Here is a 24,368-nt window from a genome sequence, read left to right as displayed (position 1 = left end):
GGTACTGACCCTCCGACAGTGCAGCACTCCCTCAGTACTAACCCTCCGACAGTGCAGCACTCCCTCAGTACTGACCCTCCGACAGTGCAGCACTCCCTCAGTACTAACCCTCTGACTGTGCAGCGCTCCCTCAGTACTAACCCTCTGACAGTGCAGCACTCCCTCAGTACTGACCCTCTGACAGTGCAGCACTCCCTCAGTACTGACCCTCTGACAGTGCAGCACTCCCTCAGTACTAACCCTCTGACAGTGCAGCACTCCCTCAGTACTAACCCTCTGACAGTGCAGCACTCCCTCAGTACTGAAGAGAGTTTGTTGGCCCAGTTTTCAACCCAAGGATCTGAAGTGGGTCTTGGATCCACAATCTGAGGTTAGGTGGTTCGCACTGAGCCACATGCTGATACCTGGTCTCTGCTGGTGATTCAGTTCCACACAAGCCTCACAAACCTGACCGAGGGAGGTGATGACTGACAGAACAATTAAACGAGACAAGAGGATGTTAATTTGCAGGGAGTGTAGAAACAATGGAAATGTGGGACCTTTAAGAGGCAGAAGTGGAATGAGTTAAATTCTCCCCTTTTGTGCTGTAGTATTCTGTGATTCTACAACTGTAGGTGTGCAGAAATCAGAAACAACACAATCATTGTTTGAATAAAAGTAACATGTGTTTGTTTTGGAAACCATTATTGTCAAAAAGTTGAAGATGTTGAAGGTGTTGAACTGTCCACAAGCTGAGATAGGCTGGGCTATCCACTCTCCTTCCTAACAGACCCTGCCAAGTTAGAGCCAGCGTGAACACACTGTTAAATTAACACACTTTTGATCAACTAGACACCCATTGTTAAAACATAAAACGCTAACAGTAAACACTCCCAATCCATTCAGAAAATCAATTTAATTGCATTGAAGCCAACAGCAAAAGATCCAGTCAACAGAACAAGAGTTTCATAGAATAACGGAGTGTTGTGAGATCCTGCCAAAATATAGGAGCTATTTATTTACAAGGTACAGCCAAGGGAAGGCTTGGGACTCAGGCTTTATTAAAAAAACTCCATTTACAAAAGGATTTCCTACTAGATGTGTGTGCGCTGGGTGTAGGGGCCTCCATACACACACACACACACACACACTGTGAGAGAGCACAGCAGTGAGAGTTTCCAAGATGTTCCATCTTGCTACATAATCTGAGCCCTGTTTATTTACAATTCCAAAACCAGGCCCGGAGAGGAAATATGTGGATGTTTTGCTTGTAGGGGGTAGGATTTGCAAGTTGTTTACAGGGAGGAACCAGACTCCATGCTCAGCGCTGGTGTGAAGTTGATCTGACTTGAGACCAGCACCAAACAGCTTAACTCGCACCTCAATCTGACCCTTAAGTGAAGTGACCCCCCCCCACCCCACCCCCCCTCCCTCCCTCCCAGAGACCCACTCCTCTCAGTCAGGCTGACTCTGGCTTCAGGCTCGATTCATGCTGTAACCACTTTGCACTCATGCCCAGTTAACACTGTGGACACAGCCCAGGATTGGACGCTCGTTATCCTGCCTTCATTCCCTGGTGTCACTTAACCCATCAGAATCTGAGTTCATGCGTGTACAAATAACTCCTACAGTTTATAGTCTGTCAATTCAAACCCAAATTTCTCTCTGTACATGCATCATGATTAACAGACTCCGTCAACACTGGGTAATAACACAGCTGCTCTGTACCATAGCTGCAGGGAAAGTGAGCTGTCTATATCCTTTACATATTAAACACAATCCTGTAATATACAGGAATGCTCAAACTCGGACCAGTTTTTAAAAAGGAGAGTTGAATATGTACACACACTGTACTCAGAGGGGCTTTACCAAGGGCACAGGCAGGGGTCTCACATGCACTGGATGCGATGCCATGTTTGAGGGTGCCCCCTCCACAAGGGACTCTGCACAGTGACACCATTACAGGGGGTGGTGGGGGGCGGGGTGCGGAGGTGAGTGACAGGGAAGTAATTTAACACAACAAAACATAAATAAACCAGCAAAAAGCCTGAGCCCTCACGAAAAAACCCTAGTTATACCTAGAAAATACAAGTGTGCTGCTTAACATCCAGTACGAGGGAGGTTATCATTTGGCCTCTTACAAAAACAAAGAAAATATAAAGGAGTCCATAAATTTCAGTCATGCCCCAAGAATTCGCTTCCTGTGCTGGTGCAGCAGTCAAAGGGCACAGTGCTGGTTTGAGGACACACAATTGCCTATTCATGGACAATTAAGAGGTCGTTTGTAGGCCACCTTTCTTTGCCAGAGTTTGATCATAGATCTGATGACTGATGTCCACAGCAGGAGTGAGGTATGTTTGGAAGGCTGCACCATCTCAGTTTTTGCTGCGACTGTTTCTCTCACCAGACCCTGTGCAGTTCCCTGCCCCCGCTTTAGTCCTTCCTCAACAAGTGTCAGGTCCCTGCTGCTCCTCCATAGAAATCAGAGGCCAAAAAACCAAAAAGGACCCCAGTGTGACTGAGAATTTCTAAGAATTCCTTGCAGCGTCATCATTAGAGGCTGCTCTTTGATTTAATCCATGTAAAGAAAGCAGGGAGCTGGCAACTTTTAATGGTTACCCTCATCCCATGTAGATTCGTTTAACTGTTTCAGGACTTTCCTGATCATCTTTTCCAATTCTTTCCTGGATTTCTGCTCCTCTTCCAGACTTTGTTTCATCCGTTTATTTTCCTGGAGAGAAACAACAATAAAGATACAGTTTATCACAACCTGACTGGGACTCTGAATCTCGGCTAACAAAATTCTAACCGTGTGTGGCAGGGAGGCTTTGTTTCATTGTCATTCTGACCTGTTTCAGCTCCTGGACTTCGTCCTTCAATGCATAAACTGTGTCGACTAGACTCCTGGCAAATAATATCAACAGTTATTGGGTTGTTCAGAAAAACAATGGGTGGAGTCACAAGGTTTCAAACAGTTATGGATATGGACAGTTAACGGAGCAGTGCAAACCACAGAGGGCAAACAGCAGAGTCCACTTTCCCCAGATCAGGTACAATGAGTATCCAATAATATCACACGAGGTCACAACTGAACCCTGCCTGAACATCTAGTGTCCCCTCCCTCTGTGAGCACCGAGGTGAAATTGGAAGTATCTGACACTCTGAACTACAAGGTGATCCCCTTCGTTGCTTTTATAACCTGTAAAATCCTGTTTATATTGACCAATCCTTTTTGATATTTCCTCATCATCATAATCCCACTTTCTGCTCTTTGATGCATCTTATTAAATCCCTGATTGCCCTTATTCCTGTTTATATATATAATGGCAGGTCCTATTTTCCAAATCCACTTTGCTCTGAACCTTCTCGCCATCTGCACAGCTTCTTTGCTCTTTATCAGGATGGATTTAACCCACATCTAATCCACCACATCTTCAAAGATTTCCCACTGCAAATCTGTCATTTAGAATGTAGAATCCCATCTGCCTTTTCCTGTCTCCTTTCTGACCTGCACTTCCACATTTAAAAATTTGATAGCCTGTGCTCTATGTCTCTGTCTCTCTCTCTCTACACTGTTGAATTTGTGCAGCTGTTAACTCTAGAACTAAACCACCAGCAAATACAAAGTTGCAAGGTAAAGAATGATCAACTACATTCTCAGTTGTTTTCAAATCCCTCCATGTCCTCGCTCCTCCCTATCTCCGTAATCTTCTCGTGCCCCACACCCTTCGAGATATCTGTGCTCCTCTAATTCCGGCCTCTTGTACATCCCCAACTTTCATCCTAACTCTGGAATTCCCTCCCTAACCCTCTCCGTCTCCCTCTCCTCCTTTAAGACTCTTTAATACCCATCTTTTTAAACCATGTTTTTAGCCACTTGCCCTAAATTTTAAAAAATTAATTTACGGGATGTGGGCGTTGCTGGCTGGGCCAGCATTTATTGCCCATCCCTAGTTGCCCTTGAGAAGGTGGTGGTGAGCTGCCTTCTTGAACCGCTGCAGTCCATGTGGTGTAGGTACACCCACAGTGCTGTTAGGAAGGGAGTTCCAGGATTTTGACTCAGTGACAGTGAAGGAACGGCCGATATATTTCCAAGTCAGGATGGTGAGTGGCTTGGAGGGGAACTTGCTGATGGTGGTGTTCCCATGTGTCTGCTGCCCTTGTCCTTCTAGGTGGTAGTGGTCGTGTAATGTCTCCTTATCTAGCTTGCTGGCAAATTTGGTTCGATAATCGCGCCAGTGAAACATCTTGGAGCATTTTGCTGCATTAAACATACTAAATAAATACAAACTATCACACTTTCTGCAGATGAGACTTTTATTGTGAGCTTTAACTTCAGGGCCCGAGGTTACAGTGTCAATTTTTAGGATGCGCGAATCTCTCTCCCTCTTCGTTCCTAGCTCTTCAAGTGTTCATCAATAAAATAGGAACCCTGTTTCCTAGACACTGGGACTGAACTCTACTGTTGTCACAGATAAAGACCAATGCTTTTAGTCACTGTTTTGACCCACTCTGTGGTTACATGTCACGCTTTTTAATTTAACAAAACTCTATTTAATGAGAAAGTTCACAGAAATGAATTGTAATTGTGACAATAAAGGTCTCTTACTTTTCCTCTATCACGGTTTGCCCATTACTCTTTGTTTCCTCCACAATTAATTTCTCCTCCTCCGGAAGCAAAACTTGTGGAGCTGACTCCTTCCGACAAACTGTAAAGTGATGAACAGAAGTTTAAAATTCTCTCCGGTTTTGCCAGTTTAGCCAGACACAGGGCAGGACGATTCCAGGTTCGATCACAGTCCAAGACGATTTTGTTGATCTCAATTGGGTTAGCTTTGGGGGTTTGAAAATTGGGCCCAGTACCCCAGGGTTGGGAAGAGAGGGGTGGGGAGAGACAATCGCCCAGGATTCCTGTTACTCGCCACTATTCAGCATCCCCGTCCTGGAACTCCCACTATCGGATAGCTACAAGGCAGGACAAGATTCAGTCGTGATCTTCTGCACAATTTAAAATCTTACTTATCCGTGGTTACTTGAAAAATGGGAAGGTTACCTGGCATCAATGGAGTGATAGGCTAACACAGAGCCAGAGCACGCAGGATGAGAGGGCAGGAGGGAGGTAAAGGGAGAAAACTTATGCAGAAAAAGCATTTCAACCAAAAGATTTAGAATCTTAGAGCACAGGAGGCCCCAATTTGCGCCATCATGTCTGTGCCGACTCTGAAAGAACCAACCAATTAATCGCATTCTCCTGCTCTCATTTGACAGAGTTAGATGTGTTTTTGCTTTACTCATTGAGGCAATGTAGGTATTGCTGGGTAGACCAGCATTGGTTGTCCATCCCTAATTGCCTTTCAAAAGGTGGTGGTGTTCCCATGCATCAGCCGCCCTTGTCCTTCTAGGTGGCAGAGGTTTGGGTTTGGAAGGTGCTGTCTAAGGAGCCTTGGTGAATTCCTGCAGCACATCTCTTGGTTGGTACACACTGCTGCTACTGTGCGTCAGTGGTGGAGGGAGTGAACGTTTGTGGATGGGGTACCAATCAAGCAGGCTGCTTTGTCCTGGATGGTGTCAAGCTTCTTCAGTGTTGTGGGAGCTGCACTCATCCAGGCAAGTGGGGAGTATTCCATCACACTCCTGACTTGTGCCTTGTAGATGGTGGACAGGCTTTGGGGAGTCAGGAGGTGAGTTACTCAGTGCAGGATTCCTAGCCTCTGACTTGCTCTTGCAGCCACAGTATTTATATGGCTAGTCCAGTGTCTGGTGAATGGTAACCACCCCCAGGGTGTTGATAGTGGGAGACTTAGCCATGGGAATGCCATTGAATGTTAAAGGGGTGATGGTTAGATGCTCTCTCGCTGGAGATGGTCATTGCCTGGCATTTGGTGGCATGAATGTTATTTGGCCTGAATATTGTCCAGGTTTTGCTGCATTTGGACATGGACTGCTTCAGTATATGAGGAGTCATGAAAAGTGCTGAACATTGTGCAATCATCAGCGAGCATCCCCACTTCTGACCTTATGATGGAAGGAAGGTCATTGATGAAGCAGCTGAAGATGGTTGGGCCAAGGGCACTACCCTGAGAAACTCCTGCAGTGATGTCCTGGAGCTGAGATGATTGACCTCCAACAATCATAGCCATCTTCTTTTCTGCTAGATATGACTCCAACCAGTGGAGAGTTTTCCCTCTGATTCCCATTGACTCCAGTTTTGCTAGTGCTCCTTGATGCCACACCCGGTCAAATGCTGCCTTAATGTTGAGGGCAGTCACTTTCACCTCTGGAGTTCAGCTCTTTTGTCCTTGTTTGAACCAAGGCTGTAATGAGGTCAGGAGCGGAGTTCTGGAGAAGACTCAGATTTGACTCAAAACATTAACCCAAAAACCAACCGCTTGGGCTGCCTATAAATAAAATTAGAAACTATTAATACCTTATTGAATTGTCACTTGCCTGAACTATGAGTCTGTTGTAGGTTTGCACTTGTGCAGTAAGCCTCTATGACTTTGAGTATCTGTGCATCTTCTTCCAAGGCAGCTGTACCTGTGGGAACCAAAGATGACAAAATGTCTATTGGTTTCTCAAGTTGAGGCCTCAAGAGTTGACCTGACAGAGTAAAAGCAGTAATCTGTGGTCTCAAATCTGTGCAAACAGGGTTCAATCGTAAGTCTGAAATTACACATTTTAAAAATTATATTGATGATAAGGGCTTATGACAGCTGTGCAGATTGCTGAAATTTAAATCAATATTGAATATTAAAATGAGCACCTGTATTATTGAAGCATCAGACTGCTGTTTGTGGTGAGTAATTCAGATGCTGCAAATCTCAGCCTTGGCTCAGTCACTATCATGAAGAGATATTAATGTCTATAATATTATTGGAAATTATTTTTAAATTGGACTTGTAGTAGGGTCTGTGTCTGTGTGTGTGTTTTAACTGGATTAAAACCAGCTAGTCTGGGTGCTTTGATGTACAGTAGTTTGAAATGTTAATTAGATATACGTAAGAAGGAGAAGGTAAAGTGTAAATTTGCATTTGTTGAATAAACCAGTCAAAAGAATGGGTGAAATCTTGCACTGAGCTGGGAGACGCCAAGCAACGTGTTTATATTACTAATAAAATTGGTGGAATGAAAGGATTAATGTTAGGAGAGTTAAAATTAATAAACCTAGTAGCACAATGGAAAATTTACATTCAAAGGGGAAGCTGGGTATAAACAGAAAGGAGTTTTTTTTAATTTATTCACAGGATGAGGGGTTCACTGGCTAGGCCAGCATTTATTGCCCATCCCTAATTGCCCTTGAGAAGGTGGTGGTGAGCTGCCTTCTTGAACCGCTGCAGTCCATGTGGAGTAGGTAGACCCACAGTGCTGTTAGGAAGGGAGTTCCAGGATTTTGACCCAGTGACAGTGAAGGAACGGCGATATTTTTCCAAGTTAGGATGGTGAGTGACTTGGAGGGGAATTTCCAGGTGGTGATGTTCCCATCTATCTGCTGCCCTTGTCCTTCTAGGTGGCAGTGGTCGTGGGTTTGGAAGGTGATGTCTAAGGAGTCGTGATGAATTTCTGCAGTGCATCTTGTAGATGGTACACACTGCTGCTACTGTGCATCGGTGGTGGAGGGAGTGAATGTTTGTGGATGTGGTACCAATCTAGCAGGCTGCTTTGCCCTGGACGGTGTCAAGCTTCTTGAGTGTTGTGGGAGCTGCACTCATCCAGGCAAGTGGGGAGTATTCCATCACGCTCCTGACTCGTGCCTTGTAGATGGTGGACAGGCTTTGGGGAGTCAGGAGGTGAATTACTCGCTGCAGGTTTCCTAACCTCTGACCTGCTCTTGTAGCCACAGTATTTATATGGCGAGTCCAGTTCAGTTTCTGGTCAATGGTAACCCCCAAATTGTTGATAGTAGGGGATTCAACGATGGTAATGCCATTGAACATCAAGGGGCGATGGTTGGATTGGCATCAGTGAGCAGGTTATTGCTAAGCAAGTGCCACTTGATAGCACTGTTGATGACCCCTTCCATTACTTTACTGATGATGGAGAGTAGACTGATGGGGCAGTAATTGGCAGGGTTGGATTTGTCCTGCTTTTTCTGTACAGGACATACCTGGGCAACTTTCCACATAGCCGGGTAGGTGCCAGTGTTGTAGCTGTACTGGAACAGCTTGGCTAGGAGCGCGGCAAGTTCTGGAGCACAAGTCTTCAGTACTATTGCTGGTATATTGTCAGGGCCCATAATCTTTGCAGGGTCCAGTGCCTTCAGCCATTTCTTGATATCACGTGGAGTGAATCAAATTGGCTGAAGACTGGCATCGGTGATGCTGGGGACATCCGGAGGAGGTGTGAGAGTCAGAGGCATTTCAGATCTAACCAGCCTGTAAGCCTAGAACTGTGTCTGCAAAGGAACTTCTTTTTGAATTCGTAAGGTCAAATGTGCTTTGCCTGATGTCTGTTTAAAGCCTATGGGCTATTGGTGCCTTGGTGAAGATTTACCTGGGAGTGATTAATTTGGGGATTTATTGAAAAATTATTATAATAGTATTTTGTAGGCATGTGTATCTGCTTAATTTGACAAATCAGTCATCTGTGATACTGATTGACGGATAAATAATAGCCAGGACACCACTGAGAACTCTCTTGCGCTTTGAAATAATGCCATGGGATCTTTTAAATCCATCTGAGGGGGCAAATGGGGCCTTATAGTTTCACATCTCATTTCAGAGATGGCACCTCGGCAGTGCAGGGTTCGCTCAGTATTGATCCTCTGACAGTGCAGCACCCCCTCAGTACTGACCATCCGACAGTGCAGCGCTCCCTCAGTACTGACCCTCCGACAGTGCAGCACTCCCTCAGTACTAACCCTCCGACTGTGCAGCACTCCCTCAGTACTAACCCTCCGACTTTGCAGCGCTCCCTCAGTACTAACCCTCCGACAGTGCGGCACTCCCTCAGTACTGACCCTCCGACAGTGCGGCACTCCCTCAGTACTGACCCTCTGCCTGTGGTGTGTTCTCAGCACTGCACCCAGAGTATCAATCAAGAAATACAAAGAGCTGCTAAATCTGATGATATTTAATCTTCAATTCTTTTCTTATGCTAAATGTATTCAATTATCACCCAAGCTTATTTCAACTTTTTATTAAAATCCTAATACAGAACCTAGTTTGTTGCTCATTTGGGGGTTATTAAAAACACCAAAAGAGAGATCAACTTACTTTTCCGTAGAATAAACTCATCCTCTGACGTTTTCCTTTCAGTCTTTCTTTTGGTTAGAAACTTCTTCACTGCTTTGGGACTCTTACTGGAATCCTGCACAACAGGACACCAGCCAACAGTTGGTCACAATCATTGTTTTTAACGAAGTAGCACAAAATAATTTCTTTAGACAATTCAGTTTGATAAGAATTCAGAAGCAGACATGCCAGAGCTATGCTGGATTGGAGAGGGCTCATGCTTCACTGGTTAGTTGCAATTTTGGGAGACCAAATATGTTTCTGCATCTCTGGTTTAATCAGAGGAATCGTTTTGGTCTCAATTATCAAAAGAAAATAAGAGCAGCTTACATACAAATCTTACGTTGCCTTAAATGCGTTAAGGTAAGCAGGTGAAAGAAGGTGGTGGGGCAGCAAATGGACTGTTGCATTGCCGACATGCACACAACAACACAAACTAGGAGAAAAGTCACTCATCTACCCCTTACCTTTAAAATATAAGACATCCTCTACAATGTAACAAATGGGGAAAGAAAGATAAGATGAAAGTGAAAGCAAATAATTGATGATTGATTATATGAAAAGTTCATTCACTATCAAAAGATCATTAAAGTACCAACTATATTAGTGTTAATTATGCTATCAGTGCATCATTCAAGTAATTCAGATTAGTCTAAGAGGTTATTATCCATGCAAGTAAATGCAGTAATAGTGTCATGCACATTTAAGATCATATCTGTCATAAATAACTATTAACAAAACAACAGTAAGTGTTAACTAGGGGTAAATATTTAACACATTGAGGATAAAAGGGATTTGTCATAAAACAATTGCCAATTAATTGTGGCCCATCAACAATGTTGATAGGACTAGTTCAACTTGACTTATACAGGGACCAATGCAAGGGCTAACAGGTTACCTTCTATTTAGCCTTTTATGTTGAAAATGTTGTGCCTTGCGCACGGAACACGTACCTCCTTACAACCTAACGCAGCTGAAGGCCGTAGCGGGGGCGCAGGTCTCAGGCAGCTCAGAGTCCAAGGCCGGGGGACTTTGGGAGGTTCCAGGGGGCCTCGGTTTTGTACTGCTGTGCTGTAAGACTGCGGAGGTGAGTAAGCGAGGGGCTGATGTGATGGAGTTGCTGGAGGCTGCTTACTCTCTCCATGTTGCTGCTTAGGAATAAGATTGAAATATATTGTTCTTTTCAGTTACTCCAAAATTATGTGTCAACATATCAATTGCTTCACTGATTTCAGTAGCATCTGCAAATACAGGAGCAGCTGTAACTTAATAGAAGCTCTTTCAGATATAAAGTGTTAGCATCCAATGGTACAGCACAGAAGGAGGCCATCTGGCCCATCGTGACAGTACTGGCTCTCTGCTATGCAATTAGTCCCACTCCCCTGTTCTTTCCCAAAGCCCAGTAAAATTTCCTTTTCAAGTATTTATCCAATTCCCTTGTGAAAGTTATTGCACAATCTGCTTCCAACGCCCTTTCAGGCAGCATATTCCGGATCTTAATTAAGCAACTCGCTGCTTAAAACAACCTCTCTTCATCTGCCCTTCTGTTTCTTTTGTCAATCACCTTAAATCTGTTTCCTTTAATCCCGTGGGCTTCAATTTTGCTAACATTTCATCAAATGCTTTTTAGAAGCCCCACCCAAAAACCTGGAACATAAGAACATAAGAAATAGGAACAGAAGTAGACCATTCGGCCCCTCGAGCCTGCTCCGCCATTCAATAAGATCATGGCTGATGTTTCGATTTCCAATTTCCCATCTACCCCCGATAACCTTTGATTCCCTTGCCTAACAAGAATCTATCTACCTCTGCCTTAAAAATACTCAATGATCTAGTCTCCACCACCTTCTGAGGCAGAGAATTCCAAAGTTGCACAACCCTCTGAGAAAAAATTTCTCCTCATCTCTGTCCTAAAAGGGCAACCCCTAATTTTAAAGCAGTGCCCCTTAGTTCTGGACTCACCCACAAGAGGAAACATCCTTTCGACATCCACCTTGTCAAGGCCGTTCAGGATCTTGTAAACTTCAATCAAATCACCCCTCACTCTTCTAAACTCCAGTGGAAACAAGCCCAGTCTGTCCAACCTTTCCTAAATTAATGCAATCCTGCAGATGGTGGAAATCTGAAACATGAACTCAGTTTTTCTCTTCGCAGACACTGCCTGACCCACGGAGTAATTTTTTTATACATTATTTCAGGGGGTCTGAGCGTTGCTGGCGAGGCCAGCATTTATTGTTCATCCCTAGTTGCCCTTGAGAAGGGCAATTTCCACTGATTTGTCATTCTGCTTCAAGGGGAAATCTCAGGCTCTCTCTTCCATTCCTGGCATTAACAGCCAGGTGCTGGATAGATCTCGATGGAAAAGGGACAGCATTTCATCCTTGACCTGCTAAGCTTCAGATTGTTGCTGACACATTGCAGAGAATTACATTGAATGTTTAGCACCGAAACAGAACTTTCAACTCAGCTGGTGGTTATGCTCCACACAATCAGCATATCCTTCTATTCTTTTCTCCTTTCTGTGTTTATCCAGCTTCCCTGATACCATTTGCCCTTCTGCACGGACAGAGGCAATTTCAATATAATAAAAGCAAAATACTGCGGATGCTGGAAATCTGAAACAAAAACCAGAAAGTGCTGGAAAAACTCAGCAGGTCTGACAGCGTCTGTGGAGAGAAAGACAGAGTTAATGTTTCGATTCCATATGACTCTTCTTCAGAACTAAAGGGAAGTAAAAATGTGGTGAAATATATACTGTTTGAGGGGGGGTGGGACAGGTGGAGCTGGGTAGAAGGCCAGTGATAGGTGGAGGCAAAGGAGAGATTGCCAAAGATGTCATAGACAGAAGGTCGAAGGGGTGTTGATGGTGGTGACACTGGACAGAGACAACTTCACTCAGGGCTGGAACAAATGTCTTTTGATAAATTAACGGTCATTAACGGTTGATGATAGCAACAAGTCAGTAGCAGTTGGTTTTCTGGACTGACGAGATGACTTGTCATTAGCAGCTCAATTGTGCGAAAGCCCAGCTAACTCTCAGCTTTCACATGCGAGGCCGTCCCTTGCCCAGAAGCTACTCCTAGCCACTGAGCTTGCATTCAAAACCATTTCAATATCTGATATTTTGACCACCTCGAGGATGTCCTTGATCTCAAATTGCAGAGACAGACAGGATGTGGAGCTGCTGGGTTCCCACTGATGAAGAAATGCAAGGGATTGTTCACTTCCAATGCTCAACCACCAGGTCAACAGATGCAGAGATGATGATACCACTACAATCCCAAAATACTCCACAAATCACTTCATAGCTGCCCCTCGTAATATTTAAACTACTAGGCATCAATAACACCAAATTACATCAATAAAGTACCTTTAATAGAGGGAAAAGGGAGGCGATATTAGGAGAGATGACCAAAAGCTTGGTCAAAAAAGCAGTAAGGTGCGTCTTAAAGGAGGAGAGAGATGCTGAGGGGGGTGGGAAGTTGTAAGGAAAGAATTCCAGGGCTTAGGGCCCAGACAGCTGAAGGCATAGCCACCAATGTTGGGGTGATAAAATTCAAGGATAAATAAGAGTTAAACAAGATAAACAGAATTAGAGGTACCCAGAGACGTTTGAGGTGATCACCTGCCCTGATAGCTCCTATTTTTTTTAAACTTGGTGCCAAATTTTGTCCGAATACAAGGCTCTGAAGCACCTTGGGACATTTTGCTATGTTAAATAAAACGCAAGGTGTTCTGGTTTTTGCTGACACCCACATCCTGCATAAATTTATCTGATACAGCAAAGAGTTTAACATTTGTTTCATTCAAGGTGCACCCACTGACCCTACACATTCTCTAAACTGATCTTCATACTTTGCATCTAGATTGTCAGCTCCCTCAAACCACTGCCTCCAACATCTGTTCAGCCTCCATTAAACAGGAAAGCCCCATCGACACTCACAACACCAACATGGTACATGGAATACTTTAAAAGGATTGTTTAAAAAGGTTAATCTGGCATATGCTAAACACTTCCAAATAACAAGAATGTTGCAATTGTCTTAACCAAAGCAAAGGTTAAATCTGCAAATATGACAACTGCGAACATTTTCACATTATCATAACTAGTTAACTATCTTTGTAATCAGGTTAGAAACTGGTTAGCAAAGTAGTTTTTACAATCCATGCATTACACAAATCACCAGATAATTAGCAGGTCCTTACTGGCTGTGATGTGGTGGGCAGTGGTTTTGTGCTTGTCCCAGGGACTGTGCCTTTGGTTAACATCAGTAGATTTTCAACCCAGTCATGTAACTCCTGACTGTTATTACAGGACACCTGAATCCGTTCAATCATGTTACCTGCATTGTAAATGTACAACAGATTTCGAATACTTTCTGCAATGAAAAGGTTTTGTTATCATTCTATTTCTTAAAGAGAACCGATCTACATTTGCAGGCACACCACAACACCCATAGGTACACCGTGACACCCACAGGTACACCGTGACGCCCACAGGCACACTGCGATGCCCATAGGTACACCGTGACACCCACAGGCACACCGTGACACCCACAGGCACACCGTGACACCCACAGTGTCAGTCTTGGCTCAATGGGTGGTACTTTTTCACTGAGGGTCAGATTTCCACTCCAGAGATTTGAACACAATATCCAGTGCAATACTGAGGGAGTGCTGCACTGTCAGAGGGTCAGTCCTGAGGGAGTGCTGCACTGTCAGAGGGTCAGTCCTGAGGGAGTGCTGCACTGTCAGAGGGTCAGTACTGAGGAAGTGCTGCACTGTCGGAGGGTCAGTACTGAGGGAGAGCTGCACTGTTAGAGTGTCAGTACTGAGGGAGTGCTGCACTGTCAGAGGGTCAGTACTGAGGGAGTGCTGCACCGTCAGAGGGGAAGTTTTTTTTAAATTCATTCATGGGATGTGGGTGTCACTGGCTGATGCCCAGCATTTATTGCCCATCCCTAATTGCCCTTGTTCAGAGAGCACTTAAGAGTCAACCACATTGCTGTGGGTCTGGAGACACATGTAGGCCAGACCAGGTAAGGACGGCAGGTTTCCTTCCTTTAAGGACATTAGTGAGCCAGATGGGTTTTTACAACAATTGACAATGGTTTAATGGTCATAATTAGACTTTTTAATTCCAGATTTTTATTGAATTCAAATTCCACCATTTGCTGTGGTGGGATTCGAACCCAGGTCCTAGAGCTTTACCCTGGCTCCCTGGATTACTAGTCCAGTGACAATACCACTATGCCATCGTCTCCCCTAAGTACTGAGGGAGCGCTGCACTGTCAGAGGGGAAGTACTGAGGCAGTGCTGCACTGTCAGAGGGTCAGTACTGAGGGAGGCTAAAACTATCAGAGGGTCAGTACTGAGGGAGTGCTGCACTGTCGGAGGGTCAGTACTGAGGGAGTGCTGCACTGTCGGAGGGTCAGTACTGAGGGAGTGCTGCGCTGTCGGAGGGTCAGTACTGAGGGAGGCTAAAACTATCAGAGGGTCAGTACTGAGGGAGTGCTGCACTGTCAGAGGTGAAGTATTGAGGGAGCGCTGCACTGTCGGAGGGTCAGTACTGAGGGAGTGCTGCGCTGTCGGAGGGTCAGTACTGAGGGAGGCTAAAACTATCAGAGGGTCAGTACTGAGGGAGTGCTGCACTGTCAGAGGTGAAGTATTGAGGGAGCATTGCACTATCAGAGGGTCAGTACTAAGGGAGCCAAAACTGTCAGAGGATCAGTACTGAGGGAGCACTGCACTGTCAGTGGTGCTGTTTTCAGATGAAGCATCAAAATGAGGCCTGCCTGCCCTCTCAGGTGATTGTAAAAAATTCCATTGCACTACTCGAGTTGAGCTCTCCCCGGTGTTCTGGCCAATATTTATTCCTCAACCAACATGACTGAAAAGAAAGAGTATCAGGTGGACGTAAAAGATACCATAGCACTTAAGGACAGGGAGTTCTCCTGTTATCTTGGCCAATATTCAACCCTCAATCCCACCAAAAAGAAACCAATTAACCTATCTCATTACTGTGCATAAATTGGTTGCGACGTTTTTCTGTTTATAAAGTACAAACCTGTGATTTCGAAGGCATGATGGAAGCCTTCACTCTCCTCTAGTTTAGTTACAGTCATTCCGGTCAATGGCAACTTTCCCTGCAACAGGAAAAAATGTTACAGCCTCTGCAAGGGAACAATCCTTCGAGTTTATGAACCCTAGTTTAGACAGCTTGTAAATCTAATGTGTAATATATTATGAAAAGTAACAGGAGGGTAGAATGAAAACCCAGTTACTGTGATCTCACAATACCAATCAATTCAGTCTTTCTCACCTGATAAATAAAGCCACTCATCCGTGGGCTTGCTGACAACATGAGCAGGACAGTAGGGAACAGCATGAAGTACCTTTCATCTTTCTCCTAAAATTGAATTCACAACAATAACCATTAGTTTGGCAGATTAACAAATCTCTCATCATTTAATCTGGATTTTAACATTATGCAATCTGTCTGCAGTTGGAACGCTGCTTTTGTCCACACTGGAGTGTTGCAGTTGGAGTTTGGTGAGTGAGGGAGTTTTAGGGGTTTATTTCCATCTACAGTCCAGCCTTTCTTTAATTAAGCAATCAACTAAAAGTTGTTCTTTGGGTTGGGAGAAGGTGGGTTTTAGTCCAGTTTTAAAATAGTGCTCATTCAGGCTCTGCTGGCAGCTAGTTAATTAGTTAACTGGCTTAAACAGGTTTTCAGAAGCTAGATTCAGACAGCATAAAAGCAAGCCGTCTACAGCGCTGCTTTTGTCTGCACTGAGTGCTGCTTTGGGCTGCATTAGAGTGCTTCAGTTGGAGTTTGGTGAGTGAGGGAGTTTTAAGGGTTAATTTAACCATAGAGCCATAGAAAAGTTACGGTGCAGAAAGAGGCCATTCAGCCCATCATGTCTGTGTTGGCCTGAAAAAGAAGAAGAAACTAGCTGCTCATTTTAATCCCACTTTCCAGCCCCTGGTCCGTGGCCTTGCAGGTTCCAGCACTTCAGATGCAGATCCAGGTACCGTTTAAATGAATTGAGCATTTCAGCCTCAACCATCGATTTAGACAGTGAATTCCAGACCCCCACCACCCTCTGGGTGAAAAGGTTTTTCCTCATGTCCCCCCTAATCCTTCTACCAATTACCTTAAATCTATGCCCCCTGGTAACTGACCCCTCAGCCGGGGAAACAAGTCTTTCCTGTTTACTCTATCTAGGCCCCTCATGATTTTGTACACCTCAATTAGGTCACCCCTCAGCCTCCTCTGTTCTAAGTAAAACAACCCTAGTCTATCCAATCTCTGCTCATAGCTGCAATTTTCAAGCCCTGGCAACATTCTGGTAAATCTCCTCTGCCAAGGCAATTATATCCTTCCTATAATGTGGTGACCAGAACTGTACACAAAATTCTAGCTGTGGCCTAACCAGCGTTTTATACAGTTCCATCATTACATCCTTGCTTTTGTATTCAATACCTCGACCAATAAAGGAAAACATTCCATTTGCTTTCTTTACCACCTTATCCACCTGTCCTGCCACTTTCATTGACCTGTGGACATGCACTCCAAGGTCTCTCACTTCCTCAGCCCCTCTCAATAACTTCCCATTTATTGAGTATTCACTTGCTTTGTTTGCCCTCACCAAATGCATTACCTCACACTTTTCCAGATTGAATTCCATTTGCCACTTTTCTGCCCACTCAACCGAACCATTGATACCATTCTGAACACAACAGCTATCCTCTTCACTATCAACTACATGGCCAATTTTTGTGTCATCTGCAAATTTCCCAATCAAACCTCCCACATTTATGTCCAAATCACTAATATATACAACAACCAGCAAGGGCCCCAACGCTGAGCCCTGTGGAACACCACTGGATACCGATTTCCATTCGCAAAAACATCCATCAACCATTACCCTTCGTTTCCTGTCACTGAGCCAATATTGGATCCAACTTAGCCACCTTCCCCTGTATCCCATGCGATCTCACTTGCCTGACCAGTCTGCCACGTGGGACCTTGTCAAGTTCCTTAATGAAATCCATGTGGACAACATCCACTGCACAACCCTCATCAATCCTCCTTGTTACTTCCTCAAAAAACTCTATTAAGTTAGTAAGACACGATCTTCCCCTAACAAAACCATGCTGACTATCCCTGATCAATCTGTGTCTTTCTAAGTGACAGTTTATCCTGTCTCTCAGAATTGATTCTAATAATTTGCCCACTACTGAAGTCAGGCTGACAGACCTATAAGTGTCTGGCCTATCCCTTGCACCCTTTCTAAATAATGGTATAACAATTGCAGACCTCCAATCCTCAGATACCTCATCTGTATCTAGTGAGGGTTGGAAAATGATCCTCAGGCAATCCGCTATTTCCTCCCTGGATGCCTTTAACAGCCTGGGATACAATCCATCTGGCCCTGGTGATTTATCCACCTCTGGGGATGTCAGTCACTCCAGTACTTCTTCTCTCACTATGCTCATTGTGTCTAATGCTTCACACTCCTTTTTAACTAGAATGTCAGCATCATCCCTCTCCCTAGTGAAGACTGAGACAAAGTACTCATCGAGAACCCTGCCCACATCTTCAGCATCAATGCACAAGTTACCATGTACATCTCTGATAGACCCTATCTTTTCCTTAGTTATTCTCTTGCTCTTAATGTACTGGTAAAACATCTTTGGGTTTTCTTTGATTTTACCCACCAATATTTTTTCGTATCCTCTTTTTGGTTTCCTAATTTCCCTTTTTACTTCACCCCTGTACTTTCTATACTCCTCTAGGCTTTCTATAGTATTGTACTTTCTATTCTCCTCTAGGTTTTCTATAGTATTAAGTCTTTTGTGACTGTAGTAAGCTTTCTTTTTCTGCTTCATCTAACCCTGTATACTTCTGAATAACCAGGGGGCTCTAGACCTGGCAGTACCCCCCCTTTTTCTTTGTAGGGACATCTCTACACTGTGCCCATAGAATCTCACCTTTGAATGCCCCCCACTGATGTCCCTTCTAATAGCTGTATCCAGTCCACTCTCGTCAGCTCTGTAAAATTTGTCTTCCTCCAATTTAGAACTTTTACTCCCATTCTATCTTTGTCCTTTTCCATAATGATGCTAAATCTAACTGTATTATGGTCACTATCTCCAAAATGGTCCCCCACTGCTACTTCATCCACTTGCCCAGCTTCATTTCCTAAGATTAAATCTAGAATTGTGTCCCCTCTCATTGGGCTTGTTACGCACTGGCTAAAGAAGTTCTCTTGAGAGCAGTTCAAGAATTTTGCACCCTCTGCGCCCTTCACACTGTTCGTATCACAATTGACATTAGGGTAACTGAAATCCCCAACTATTACAGCCCTATTGTTTTGCACTCAGAAATCTTTGTCTATGTATTTGCTCTTCTAACTCCCTTCCACTATTCGGGGGTCTATAGTTCACTCCTAGCAGTGTGGCTGCCCCTTTTTTTATTTCTGAGCTCAACCCAAATGGCCTCATTTTATGCTTCATTTAATATATCATCCCTCCTCACAGCTGTAATTGATTCTTTAACCAATAGTACTACATCCCCTCCTTTTTATTAAATCTGCTTCCCTATCCTGCCTGAAAACTCTATATCCAGGAATGTTGAACTGCCATTTTTGCCCCTCCTTAAGCCAATTTTCCTCTATAGCGATGATGTCGTGCTGCCATGTGTCTATCAGTGCCCTCAGCTCATCAGCTTTATTTGCTATTCTCCTTGCATTTACATATAAACCTTTCAACATGAGGAGATGAGGAGAAACTTCTTTAGCCAGAGAGTGGTGAATCTATGGAATTCATTGCCACAGAAGGCTGTGGAGGCCAGGTCATTGAGTGTATTTAAGACCGAGATAGAAAGGTTCTTGATTGGTAAGGGGATCAAAGGTTACGGGGAGAAGGTGGGTGTATGGGAGTGAGAAACTTATCAGCCATGATTGAATGGTGGAGCAGACTCGATGGGCCAAATGGCCTAATTTCTGCTCCTATGTCTTATCGTCTAACATTGCCAAATTCCTGTGCTGTACACTTATTAACCTGTACTTTTGTCTTTTAGAGTCACTCATTAGTTCCGGCTTCGTTCTCTGCTTTGCCCTCACGTTCCCATCCCCCTGCCAATCTAGTTTAAACCTGCCCCACACCCCAGCACTAGTAAATCTCCCTGTGACGATATTCGCCCCAGTCCTGTTCAGGTGTAGACTGTCCGGCTTGTACAGGTCCCACCTTCCCCAAAGCCAGTCCCAATGCCCCAGAAATCTGATGCCCTCCCTCCTACACCAGCTTTCCAGCCACCTGTTTAATCGCTCATTTCTCCTATTTTTATACTCACTTTGCAAGTGGGATTGGGAGTAATCCTGAGATTACTGCTTTAGAGGTCCCTCTTTTCAATCTCCTTCTTAGCTCCTTGAAATCTGCTTTCATGACCTCATCAACTTTCCTACCCAAGTCATTGGTGCCAACGTGGACCACGACCTCTGGCTGATCACCCTCCCCCAGAGGAATGTCCTGCAGCCGCTCTGTGGCATCCTTGACCCTGGCACCATTGAAGCAACACACCATCCTGGAATTATTTCTACGGCCACAAAACACCTGCCTGTTCCCCTAACTAACAAATCCCCTATCACCATAGCTCTTCCTTTGTTCTTTAACCCCTCCAGTACAGCTGAGCTGCTTGTGGTGCCACAGACTTGGCTCTGATTGCACTCCTTCGAGGTACCAGCGCCCTCACCAGCTTCCAAAACAGAAAATCGATTTGTGAACGGCACCCCAGGGGTCTCCTGCACTACCTGCCCAGTTTTCCTGGACTGCCTGGTGGTCACCCATTCCCTTTCTATCTCCTGACTCCTAAGCTGTGGTGTGACCACCTCTCTGAACGTGCTATCCACGTAGCTCTCAGCCTCGCGGATGTGCCACAGTGACTCCAGCCGCCGCTCGAGCTCTGAAACCCAGGGCTCAAGGTTCTGCAGCTGGTGACACTTCCTGCACATGCGGTCGTCTAAGACATCAAGAGCATCCACTACTTCCCACATATTACAGGACACGCATTCCACATGAACAAGCTGCCTTGCCATGGCTTCAATTTACTTCTTTTACATTTACTTTGATTTACTTTTATTAACTTTATATTACTTGGTTCTACATAATAAACGTTACCAAAAGTACAGTTCCTACTTTATTTTAAACCTCAGGGATAGAATAAATTTTAAACACTTACTAGATACTCACCAGATACTCACCAAACAGCTAGCTTCTTCTCCAACCAATCAAATTGCTTCTTTCCTTTGATGTCACAATTTGTTTTTTCACTCTCCTTTTGAAATCAGCGTTGGCCGGTTCTGAGTAGTTGACAGGTCCAGCTCTCCAGCTGCTCTTCCCGCAGGCCGTACTCCCCGGGCTGTATTTATTCTCTCCCCACTCCATGTACCTCCCACAGGTGTTCCTCTCCGACTGCTCTTCCTGAAGGTGAGAGCTTCAGTTGGAGTTTGGTGAGTGAGGGAGTTTTAAGGGTTAATTTAAGGGCTAATTTATATCTACGGTCTAGTCTTTCTTTAATTAAGCAATTAACCAAAAGTTGCTCTTTGGGTTGGAAGAAGGTGAGTTTTAGTCCAGCTAAAAACAGGGCTCATTCAGGCTCTGCTTGCAGCTAGTTGGCTAACTGGCTTAAACAGGTTTTCAGAAGCTAGATTAAGACAGTGTAAAAGTAAGTCATCTACAGTGCTGCTTTTGTTTGCACTGGAGTGCTGCTCTGAGCTTTTGAGTGCTTCAGTTGGAGTTTGGTGAATGAGGGAGTTCACTGAAGAGAGAAAGTGGTGATCCTTTCATTTTCTATCTTTCCTCGGAAAGAAGAGAGACCTTGGTAAGTAGGATTTGGTGAGTATTTCTATTGTCCTTAATATTCTCTAAACTAGAGGAAGTAAAAGTAAAGGGAGTAATTTAAGGGTAAGTCATGATAGGGCTGCTCAGTCATGTGGAATGCTCCTCCTGTGCAATGTGGGAAATCAGGGACACTTCCAGTTTTCATGGTGACCACGTTTGCAGTAAGTGTCTCCAGCTGCAGCTACTTGAAATCCGCATTTCAGCTCAGGAGCAGCGGCTGAAGTCACTGTGGAGCATCTGCAGGGCTGAGATCTTCGTGGATAGCACGTCCAGTGAGGTGGTCACATCACAGGTAAAGAGAGCACAGGCAGAAAGGGAATGAGTGACTGTCAGACAGAGTAAAGGCACTAGGCAGGTAGTGCAGGAGTCCCCTAGGTCCATCTCCCTCGCCAACAGATTTTCCGTTTTGAATACTGCAGGGGCGCTGGTGGAAAAGAGTGGGAGAGCAATAGTGACAGGGGATTCTAATGTAAGGGGAACAGGTAGACGTTTCTGCAGCTGCAGGACATTCTGAAGGGGGAGGGTGAACAGCCAGAGGTCGTGGTCCATGTCGGTACCAGTGACATAGGTAAAAAGAGGGATGGGGTCCTGAAAGCAGAATATGGGGAGCTAGGAAATAAATTAAAAAGCAGGACCTCAAAGGTAGTAATCTCAGGATTACACCCAGTGCCAAATGCTAGCGAGATCAGGAATAGGCGAATAGACCAAGATGGATACGTGGCTGGAGAGACAGTGTAGGGGGGTGGGGTTTAGCTTCCTGAGGCATTGGGACCAATTCTGGGGAAGATGGGACCTGTACAAGCTGGACGGGTTGCACCCCATTAGGACCGGGACCAAAATCCTCACAGGGATATCCGCTAGTACTGTGGGGGAGGGTTTAAACTAGAGTGGCAGGGGGATGGGGACATGAGTGGGGAGACACAAGAGAGGGAAACAAAGATAGGAATGAAAGACAGAAAAGTAAAAAGTAAAAGTGGAAGGCAGAGGAAACGAGGGCGAGCAGCAAATAGGGCCATAGTACAAAAAAAAGTGTCAAAAGACAAATCTAAAAGCACCATCTCTGAATGCAGAGATCATTCGCAATAAGGTAGACAAATTAACAGCATAAATAGGTGTAAACGGGTATGTTATGATTGTGATTACGGAGACATGGCTGCAGGGTGACCAAGGCTGGGAACTGAATATCCAAGGGTACTCGATATTTAGGAAGGACAGGCAAAAAGAAAAGGAGGTGGTGTGGCATTGTTAGTTAAGGATCAAATTAGTGCGATAGTGAGTGAGGATATTGGCTCAGAAAATCTAGATGTAGAATCAATCTGGGTGGAGCTAAGAAGCAACATGCAGTGGAAAACATTAGTGGGAGTTGTCTATAGGCCTCCAAACTGTAGCGATAAGGTGGGGGATGGCATTAAACAGGAAATTAGAGACGCATGTAACAAGGGTGCTACAGTAATCATGGGCGACTTTAATCTACATGTAGACTGGGCAAAACAAATTAGCAATAATACTGTGGCGACGGAATTCCTGAAGATGGTTTTTTTAGACCAGTACATCAAGGAACAGACTAGGGAACAGGCTATCCTAGATTTGGTTCTGTGCAATGAGAAGGAGTTAATTAATAATCTTGTTCTGCGGGGTCCTTTAGGGAACAGTGACCATAACATGATAGAATTCTTCATTAGGATGGAAAGTGAAGTAGTCCAATCTGAAACTTGGGTCCTAAATCTTAAAGGAAACTACGAAGGTTTGAGGTGTGAGTTGGCCAAGATGGTTTGGGGAACTTCATTAAAAGGTATGACGGTGGATAGACAATGGCTAATATTTAAGGAATAAATATATGCATTGCATCAGTTATACAATCTCTTCTGGTGCAAAAACACACCAGGAAAAGCGGCCCCACCATGGTTAACAAAAGTAATTAAGGATAGTATTAGATCCAAAGAGGAGTCATATAAAGTTGTTAGAAAGAGCAGCAAGCCTGAGGGTTGGGCAGTTTAGAATTCAGCAAAGGAGGACCAAGAGATTGAAAAGGGAAAAATAGATTATGTGAGTAAACTTGAAAGGAACATAAAAGAGGACTGTAAAAGCTTCTATAAGTATGTAAGAAGAAAAAGATTAATAAAGACAAATGTAGGTCACTTACAGTGTGAAACAGGAGAATTTATAATAGAGAACAAGGACATGGCAAAGCAATTAAACAACTACTTTAGTTCTGTCTTCATGGGGGAAGACACAAATAACTTCCCAGGAATACTAGGGAACCAAAGGTCTAGTGAGAGGGAGGAATTGAAGGAAATTAGTATCACTAAAAAAACAGTGCTGGAGAAATTAATCGGACTGAAAGCTGATAAATCCCCAGGGCCCGATAATCTACATCCCAGGGTACTAATGGAGGTGGCCTTGGAAATAGTGAATGCATTGGTTGTCATCTTCCAAAATTCTGGAGATTTTGGAACAGTCCTGGCAGATTGGAGGGTGGAAAATGTAACCCCACTATTTAAAGAAGGAGGAAGGGAAAAAACAGTGAATTATAGATCAGTTAGCCTAACCTCAGTAGTAGGGAAAATGCTAGAGTTTATTATAAAGGATGTGATAACAAGACACTAGGAAAATATCAACGGGATTAGGCAAAGTCAACATGGATTTATGAAAGGGAAACCATGTTTGACAAACCTACTGGAGTTCTATGAGGATGTAACTGACAAAATAGATAAGGGAGAACCAGTGGATGTGGTGTATTTGGATTTTCACAAAGCTTTCCGTAAGGACTTGTTTGCTGCACTGGAGGGCTGCGCTGGAGGGCTGCGCTGGAGGGCTGCGCTGGAGGGCTGCGCTGGAGGGCTGCACTGGAGGGCTGCGCTGGAGGGCTGCACTGGAGTCTGCTTTGGGCTGCAGTAGAGTGCTTAAGTTGGAGTTTGGTGACTGAGGGAATTTAAGGGTTAATTTCTATCTAAAGCCTAGTCTTTCTTTAAGTTAGTAATTAAGTAAAAGTTGCTGTTTGAGTTGGAAGAAGGTGAGTTTCAGGCCAGCTTTAAAACAGGGTTTATACAGGCTCTGCTTGCAGCTACAACGAGCTAATTAGGTAACTGGCTTAAACAGGTTTTCAGAGGCTAGATTCAGAGTATAAAAACAGGCTATCTTACAGTGCTGACTTTGAATACCGTGAGTACAGTTGGGTAAGTATTTACTACTTTTAATCGCTCATAGTTTTTAAGGTCTTATTTTGTGATTCATCATTTGTAAGGGCTATAT

The 24,368-nt window shown here is 44.3% G+C and overlaps 1 protein-coding gene across 2 annotated transcripts in view; it reads right to left on the bottom strand.

Annotated features, from left to right (window-relative positions):
- Positions 1–880: 880 nt before the first annotated feature.
- arhgef6 (Rac/Cdc42 guanine nucleotide exchange factor (GEF) 6) overlaps positions 881–24,368 on the bottom strand; it is a 166,889-nt gene continuing 143,401 nt past the window's right edge. The window contains exons 12-21 of one of the 2 annotated variants that reach the window (XM_078547727.1): positions 15,532–15,618; positions 15,277–15,355; positions 13,416–13,552; positions 10,163–10,360; positions 9,677–9,697; positions 9,192–9,285; positions 6,427–6,516; positions 4,589–4,688; positions 2,829–2,883; positions 881–2,710 (exon numbers count right to left, since the gene is read on the bottom strand). In XM_078547727.1, coding sequence (XP_078403853.1) covers positions 2,588–2,710; positions 2,829–2,883; positions 4,589–4,688; positions 6,427–6,516; positions 9,192–9,285; positions 9,677–9,697; positions 10,163–10,360; positions 13,416–13,552; positions 15,277–15,355; positions 15,532–15,618 — 984 coding nt within the window. In that variant the 3' untranslated portion in view covers positions 881–2,587. The remainder of the gene's footprint in view (positions 2,711–2,828; positions 2,884–4,588; positions 4,689–6,426; positions 6,517–9,191; positions 9,286–9,676; positions 9,698–10,162; positions 10,361–13,415; positions 13,553–15,276; positions 15,356–15,531; positions 15,619–24,368) is intronic. The other variant, XM_078547728.1, reaches the window with a different exon arrangement.

Source organism: Cetorhinus maximus, chromosome 8, assembly GCF_964194155.1.
Source record: "Cetorhinus maximus chromosome 8, sCetMax3.hap1.1, whole genome shotgun sequence".
Classification (NCBI taxonomy): Eukaryota; Metazoa; Chordata; class Chondrichthyes; order Lamniformes; family Cetorhinidae; genus Cetorhinus; species Cetorhinus maximus.
This window is presented reverse-complemented; position numbering and strand designations above follow the sequence as displayed.